Source organism: Scyliorhinus canicula, chromosome 5 (assembly GCF_902713615.1).
Source record: "Scyliorhinus canicula chromosome 5, sScyCan1.1, whole genome shotgun sequence".
Lineage (NCBI taxonomy): Eukaryota > Metazoa > Chordata > Chondrichthyes > Carcharhiniformes > Scyliorhinidae > Scyliorhinus > Scyliorhinus canicula.
Window position 1 is genome coordinate 229,527,010 of NC_052150.1, and position 8,297 is coordinate 229,535,306.

Consider the following 8,297-nt stretch of genomic DNA (forward strand, 5'->3'; position numbering starts at 1 on the left):
GACAGTGCAGCACTCCCTCAGTACTGACCCTCTGACAGTGCAGCACTCCCTCAGTACTGACCCTCTGACAGTGCAGCACTCCCTCAGTACTGACCCTCTGACAGTGCAGCACTCCCTCAGTACTGACCCTCGGACAGTGCAGCACTACCTCAATACTGACGCTCTGATAGTGCGGCACACCCTCAGTACTGACCCTCTGACAGTGCAGCACTCCCTCAGTACTGACCCTCTGACAGTGCAGCACTCCCTCAGTACTGACCCTCTGACAGTGCAGCACTCCCTCAGTACTGACCCTCTGACAGTGCAGCACTCCCTCAGTACTGACCCTCTGACAGTGCAGCACTCCCTCAGTACTGACCCTCTGACAGTGCGGCACTCCCTCAGCACTGACCCTCTGACAGTGCGGCACTCCCTCAGTACTGACCCTCTGACAGTACGGCACTCCCTCAGTACTGACCCTCTGACAGTGCGGCACTCCCTCAGTACTGACCCTCTGACAGTGCGGCACTCCCTCAGTACTGACCCTCTGACAGTGCGGCACTCCCTCAGTATTGACCCTCTGACAGTGCAGCACTCCCTGTTAAAGTCATTGCGTGGTAGTTGAACTCATGAATAATGCTTCCCGCTGATTCTTGGCTCCACCTTGTGGAAGTTCCGATGAGATTGTTCCATGTCTGGACCTAGATTTCTGTGTACATTCACTAACTACATTGTTTTCCCTTGTGTGTAGGGAACGAGCAATCCTGAGACTGGGGGAGACATCGCTGACAGAAACAGCATTTGACAGTAAGTTGTGAGAGATGGTTGGCCTCCCTGTCAGCCAGTCCTTAATAATGGAAATAGGAATTGGTGGACACTGAGAGAACGGCAAGCTGGTGATTCACTAAACTGGGGTGGTCCAGACGGATTGGAAATTATTAAACGTGACACCACTGTTTAAAAAAGGAGGTAGGCAGAAAGCGGGTAATTATAGGCCAGTGAGCTTAACTTCGGTAGTAGGGAAGATGCTGGAATCTATCATCAAGGAAGAAATAGCGAGGCATCTGGATAGAAATTGTCCCATTGGGCAGACGCAGCATGGGTTCATAAAGGGCAGGTCGTGCCTAACTAATTTAGTGGAATTTTTTGAGGACATTACCAGTGCAGTAGATAATGGGGAGCCAATCGATGTGGTATATCTGGATTTCCAGAAAGCTTTTGACAAGTTACCACACAAAAAATTGCTGCATAAGGTAAAGATATTAAGGGTAAAGTAGTAGCATGGATAGAGGATTGGTTAATTAATAGAAAGCAAAGAGTTGGGATTAATGGGTGTTTCTCTGGTTGGCAATCAGTAGCTAGTGGTGTCCCTCAGGGATCCGTGTTGGGCCCACAATTGTTCACAATTTACATAGATGATTTGGAGTTGGGGACCAAGGGCAATGTGCCTAAGTTTGCAGACGACACTAAGATGAGTGGTAAAGCAAAAAGTGCAGAGGATACTGGAAGTCTGCAGAGGGATTTGGATAGGTTAAGTGAATGGGCTCGGGTCTGGCAGATGGAATACAATGTTGACAAATGTGAGGTTACCTATTTTGGTAGGAATAACAGCAAACGGGATTATTATTTAAATGATAAAATATTAAAACATACTGCTGTGCAGAGAGACCTGGGTGTGCTCGTGCATGAGTTGCAAAAAGTTGGTTTACAAGTGCAACAGGTGAATAAGAAGGAAAATGGAATTTTGTCCTTCGTTGCTAGAGGGATGGAGTTTAAGACTAGGGAGGTTATGCTGCAATTGTATCAGGTGTTAGTGAGGCCACACCTGGAGTATTGTGTTCAGTTTTGATCTCCTTACCTGAGAAAGGACGTACTGGCGCTGGAGGGTGTGCAGAGGAGATTCACTAGGTTAATCCCAGAGCTGAAGGGGTTGGATTACGAGGAGAGGTTGAGTAGACTGGGACTGTACTCGTTGGAATTTAGAAGGATGCGGGGGTAAAATTAGGAAGGGAATAGATAGGATAGATGCGGGCAGGTTGTTTCCACTGGCGGGTGAAAGCAGAACTAGGGGGCATAGCCTCAAAATAAGGGGAAGTAGATTTAGGACTGAGTTTAGGAGGAACTTCTTCACCCAAAGGGTTGTGAATCTATGGAATTCCTTGCCCAGTGAAGCAGTTGAGGCTCCTTCATTAAATGTTTGTAAGGTAAAGATAGATAGTTTTTTGAAGAATAAAGGGATTAAGGATTATGGTGTTCGGGCCGGAAAGTGGAGCTGAGTCCACAAAAGATCAGCCATGATCTCATTGAATGGCGGAGCAGGCTCGAGGGGCCAGATGGCCTACTCCTGCTCCTAGTTCTTATGTTCTTATGTACAACAAAACTAAGGAGGCTCACAGCAAAGAATCATAGAATCATAGAATTTACAGTGCAGAAGGAGAGCATTCGGAGTGACCAGTGTTAGGATCCCAGATGAGAACCCAACTATTTTCAATTTAGAAAACTGAGGAATTTTATTGCCCCACAGGAGTGATAACACTGATCAATAAGAATCTTCTATGTTAAAACAAACTTTAATTTAATCCCAGAATTAACCGCATTATCATCAAAGGATCAGTGTTGCAGTTTAAAATATAAAATCTCTTTGCTGCAGAAGGCTGTGGAGGCCAATTCATTGAGTGTCTTTAACACAGAGATAGATAGGTTCGTGATCAATGAGGGGATCAGGGGTTATGGGGAGAAGGCAGGAGAATGGGGATGAGAAAAATATCAGCCATGATTGAATGGCGGAGCAGACTCAATGGGCCGAGTGGCCTCATTCTGCTCCTATATCTTATGGTCTTAAATAAAAAAAGAAGCCTTAACTTACTTCCTGAACCTGCCATTATATTTCAATTAAGCAAACCAATGCCACTAGAATCATAGTATTTTTACAGTACAGAAGGAGGCTATTCAGTCCATCAATTCTCCATCAACCCTGGCCTACCCCCCTCCCTATCCCCGTAAATGAACCTAACCTGCACATCTTTGGACTGTGGGAGGAAACCGGAGCACCCGGAGGAAACCCACGCACACACGGGGAGAACGTGCAGACTCCGTACACACAGTGACCCGAGGCCAGAATTGAACCCGGGTCCCTGGCGCTGTGAGGCAGCTGTGCTAACCGCGGTGCTACCATGCTGTCCACTCATGAATGAAGGTAACTACCAGAGTTCTACTTGCATTTCTCTGTGCAGAACCTTTGGAGAGAGAACCTTTCAGGACCAAACTGAAATACCTCTGTTCAGATTAGACTTCTAGGACCCACTGACTCTTCAGACAGACCTGGCTCCTCCTATAAACTACACCATCTGTTCCCAAAGCATAAGGCATTCTTTTGCCTCTTCTTACAAGATGTCCTTTGACTTGGCTAGCCAGGGCCAAACACAATCCCCTTCATAAATCGTCAACTCCCCAGGGCTCCCACAAACTTAAACAATATTCCATTACCTATCTATCTGTAAACAAGTAAATGGTTTACAAGATCTATTAGCAGCACACTTCACCTGCAAATCAATGATTAGCTCACTTGTACAACACCTTAGTCACCGTTCTAGTAGTCATATTGTCCCTATGCACTTGAACCCAGCTTTAAATAACACTATTGCAAAAGGTATAAAATATAAGATGTGACAATTTCTTACGTTAATCACACCTCCCCTCTTAACAAAAAAACAGGACATCCAGTGGCGACCATGGGGTGAATGGTCAGACACAAGGTGGCTCCTGCTTCAGGATTTGGGTTTTTAGTCTGTTTACCGAGTGCTGTTTAGGAAGAAATGTGCTGTAGTTTAAGAGGTTTAGTTGGGCCTCTGGTGTTTGATGTATAGGAGGTTGTAATCGAATAAGGGGTCTTCGACTGGCCTGGAAGCCCTCGTGTCGCAGGAGGGGGGAAATGGCGAAAGCTCCTGCCCTCTGGACGACAGAGGCTGGTGGAATTCCTAATGAAAGAGTTTAAGAAACAGAGGCACGTGGTCTCTGATGATCCGGCGAAGGGGCTTGAGGTGGCGGTGGCTCCCATTCGTGTAACTTCAAACTGGGTGGAACAGTGGCTTGAGGCGCAGGGCTCGACGATTCAGAAGGCGGAGGAGATGGTCATGGAGCACAGTGATCGGATCGTCTCCTTGGAGACAGAGGTTGCGATATTGGCGGACGGGCAGAAGGTATTGACGGTCAAGTCCGATGACCTGGAGAGTCACTCCAGCCACCGAACTTTGAGGATCGCGCGTCCACGGTGAAGATATGTGGGTAAGATGTTTGGGAAGCTGGTTGGGAGGGGGGGAGGGGGGGGGGGGGGGGGTGGTGGCGGCTCCCCAGGCCTGGGCTTCTGTCGCAAAAACCGGTGGGCCTGGTCTGCCCTCCCAATGTAGACCAGGCCCCCCACCGGTTGTTGCGACAGAAGCCCAGGCTTAGGGAGCCGCCACAGGAGATCATAGACCAACTCCGCAGGTATTCAGATAAGGGAAAGATTGGGAGGTGGGCCAAGGACAATCGAGAATGTAGATGGGGGGAGGGGCATCCCGCCAGAACCTCTCAGGACACTGGGGCAGAACTGGGTTCAATAAGGCCAGGGCGGCTCTGTACAAAGAGCAAAGTTTGGAATGGTCAACCTTCAGGGCATGTTCAAAGACAGGGGTCACTATTTTGACTTGCCGGAGGAGGCGAATGACTTTGTAAAAAGGCATTAGACTGGGGCAGGACTGAATGAAGTTGTTGACGTTCAGTTATTCTGTTATTTTGTTATTTGGATGATTAGTGTGTTTATTAATGTTTGTTGGAAGTTGTTGGTAATGTTGGGGGGGGGGGAGGCTGTGGTTGTGGGTTTGTTATTGAAGTTGGGTTTGGGTCGGGGGCTGTTTGATGATCCATTGGGTTCTAACTTTGATTGTTCCCCAGGTGGGGGCCACACTGCGAGCAGTCTCTCTGGTTAATGGGACGGAGAGGGAGCTGCGGTTGGTTATCCTGGGGAGGGGAGGGGGGTTCTCTTGCTTTGTTGATTGAGTAACAAGCCGAGGAGGATTCAGGTTTTCTTTGGGATGGGGGAGGAGGGGTGTGATTGTTGGAGTTGGGTGCTGTGTTTGTTTGGTGCTCGGAGGGAGGGGGTGGGGCAGCGAGGGGGAGGGTCAGGAGGGTGGAGGGGTAGATTGCTGACGATGAAGGTTTCGTTGTTGATGTACTGGTTTGAGGGAGGTGACGGCATCCATCTTGGGTGGGCCTGTACCTGAGGCGAGGTGGGAGCAGATGAGCGGGGGGGAGAGAGGCAGACGTTGGTGGATTCCAATCTTGAGGTGGACCATCCATACTCTGCTGACCCAATGGCGGAGCGGTTAGCGGGAGATGAAGAAGCTGGAGTTTTAGTTCTTGTTGATGGGGAAGGCGGTGAGCTGGAAACGCGAATCACGATTGGGCGGAGAATCCTGCATCAGCCGGAAATCGAGGTGGGCGTTGGGCGGCCAAGCTCCGGAGCCTCAGCAACGGCGGGAATACATTCCACACCCCGCTCGGCATGGGCAGGGAGATTGTCCAGTTAATGGCGGTGGGGCTACGGTATGGGGGGGGGGGGGGGGGAAGGGACATGCAGGGACTGCAATACAGGCCAGGACCACTGTGCAGCCATTGGACCTGAACAGGGATACTGAGCATGCAAACATGTCTGCCGGAGCCATGGCTGGATAGGGAGACTGTGCGACGCCTGTGCCTGGCGCACCTGGAGCCACATGGATATGGGGCAGGACACCGCCTCCCAGTGGCCGTCAACGTGACGGTCACCCTGAATGTTTTTGCCACGGGCTCTATCCAGGCGCGGTGTGAGGACACGTCTGGGATCTCCCGTATACAGGTGCCTCCGCATTGTGACGGACACTCTGTGTCACGGGCGGCTCAGTACATCACCTTCCACATGGACTGGGCCACCAGGACGCCCGGGCAGTGGGATTTGCTGCAATCGCCGGCATGCCCCAGGGCAGGGGGTGATCCACAGGATGCATGTCCCCTTGTGGGCACCGGCACATGAGGAGGTGCCCGTTATCCATCGGAATGGGTTCCACTCCCTCAATGTGCAGCTGGAGTGTGGGCTGCACATTGTGCCTGTCTGGGCCGATATCCAGGCCGCGTACATGATGCCTTTACCCTGGCACTCGGGATGGTGCCCAACACCTTTGAGACGCTCCCCCCGGGTGAGGGGCTGGCTCCTGGGACACAGGTGGTTGTGGCTGAGAAAGCTTAACTGGAGGCCTTGGCCGACATGGAGAACCGTTACAACAACATTCATGCCGCGACCAGGGGTGTCATTAAGAGGTGCATCAGCGTGGTTCAGGTGCCTGGTCCACTCTAGCGGGGGCCCCTCCAGTATGCTGGCCTGCTGCATCCTCCACAACATGTCACTTCAGAGGAACAACGTGCTGGAGGAGGAGGGGCAGGAGGGGCAGGACCTGGAGCCCGGCCAGGCACAGGAGGCCACACGACGTGTGTGCCTGGGCGGCTGGGCACGGGACAATCAAATCACCTCCAGGTTTGTCAACTAGGGTCCTGGCCACTGACAGCCAACAGTCCCATCCCATCCTTACATACCCCCACCCCTTTGGAGCACCCAGCACCGACAGTGATCTGGGACCGGGATTCGAACCCAGGATGGCAGCCACTACGCCACCTTTCTGCTTGTTTGAGTTAAAGACTGCTTCATGCAGACTGGTTTGCCTTAAGGTCACAGGTCACTGTTTCTGCTTGAGTTAATGATACAGGTCACCTTCCAGAAACATCTTCATAAATCACCCATTGGTTACAATTACAGTAGCAAAAACATAAAAGGGAAAACAGTAAACAGACGGTTTAAACAGGAGGATTCTGACACTCCCAGTCTATATCTGGGTAATTAATGGCCCATTATAATGATGCTATAATGCTTGCACCTTGCTGTAAATCCTTGTCATTTGTTTCTCTCCATCTTTCCCACTGGTCTGTGGACTAACCAATATAGCTACAGTTTGCTCTTTGTGAATTTTATATTTTAGCATGCGTGCTGCACCTTCTGTGTCTGCATCGCTGATGTTTTTTTTTTCTGCATCGCTGATGTTAATCGTCATCTTCTGTTTGCTCCACAGAGTTCCACCTGCCACCCATCGCACCGGGATCTCTGTCCTTCGACATCGGCCGAGTCATCAAACTCGCTGTCCCGAAGATCAACCTCAATCCCTTCCCCTCCAATATTGACCGCTACCCACTCGATCAGGTCCTCATCACCCTCCGCCACTCAGCACAGAAATACTTCATCCTGGAGCGTTCCCATGTGGCAAGCTATGCCTGACCCCCCCCCCCCCCCCCAACCCCCTCCTCCCGAACCCAGCACCCAGCTGACGATGGGGCGGCTGCTCGTGGTGAATCATCGGCAGCACAAATGGCCAAATCTTCCTCAGGACGATTACTCAGGGAACGAGAGAATTGTACCATTATTAAATGTTCTGATGGCTCATTGGGAGATCAGTGTGTCCCATTTATTAACCACTGGAGGTTGGCAGACATTCCGAGTCACTGCTATTGGTTACCACCCAGTGACTAATGCCTGGCCTTGCTGTGACGCCCCGTGTAGTCAAACAGCTTCCACACACACACACGCGCACACACGCCCACTGCCTCAGTCCAGGTTAGAAGGATGTATTTTTTCTTATTCATTCATGGGATGTGGGCGTCACTGGCTGTGCCAGTATTTATTGCCCACCCCTAATTGCCCTTGAGGGGGCAGTTAAGAGCCAACCGCATTGCTGTGGGTCTGGAGTCACATGTAGACGGGGTAGGAACGGCAGATTTCCTTCCTGATGCACTATCAATTAGTAATCGAGGCTTTATTACGCAGAGATGTGTTGCCTCCTGCAGCTGCTGCCGAAATGGCTGCAGCTCGGTAAACACACACATTTATACTCTGCCTACTGGGCGGAGCCAGCAGGCAGGGATCTATCCCCGTACCTGTAGTACAGCAGCCTTACCTCTCATATACGTATTATACAAACAGTGGTGACTACCACATTCACCCCCTTGGTAAAAAAGAGTCCAGCAGGGGTGGTGGAAAAACTATTTACATGGTATGTGAGCATTTTTAAAGGTACAGTCTGGTGAAAGTTCACAAATTTAGCCGGTCGGGTGCCTTGATCCTCCGCTGTGAGTGCCGCAGTCCCGGTGGCAATGCAGGCGCCGGCTTGGTCGCCGGTGACTCCGGGAGCATGTTGTCCTCATCCCCGGGTGGAATCAATGGGAGGACGGATCGTCCTGGAGTGGGGGCTGTGGTGAGG

The 8,297-nt window shown here is 50.9% G+C and overlaps 1 protein-coding gene across 1 annotated transcript in view; it reads left to right on the top strand.

Annotated features, from left to right (window-relative positions):
- The window catches only part of wdr97 (WD repeat domain 97), a 129,306-nt gene extending 121,823 nt beyond the window's left edge, over positions 1–7,483 (top strand). Inside the window, exons 21-22 of the mRNA XM_038796480.1 lie at positions 731–786; positions 7,116–7,483. Coding sequence (XP_038652408.1) covers positions 731–786; positions 7,116–7,318 — 259 coding nt within the window. The 3' untranslated portion in view covers positions 7,319–7,483. The remainder of the gene's footprint in view (positions 1–730; positions 787–7,115) is intronic.
- Positions 7,484–8,297: the final 814 nt, after the last annotated feature.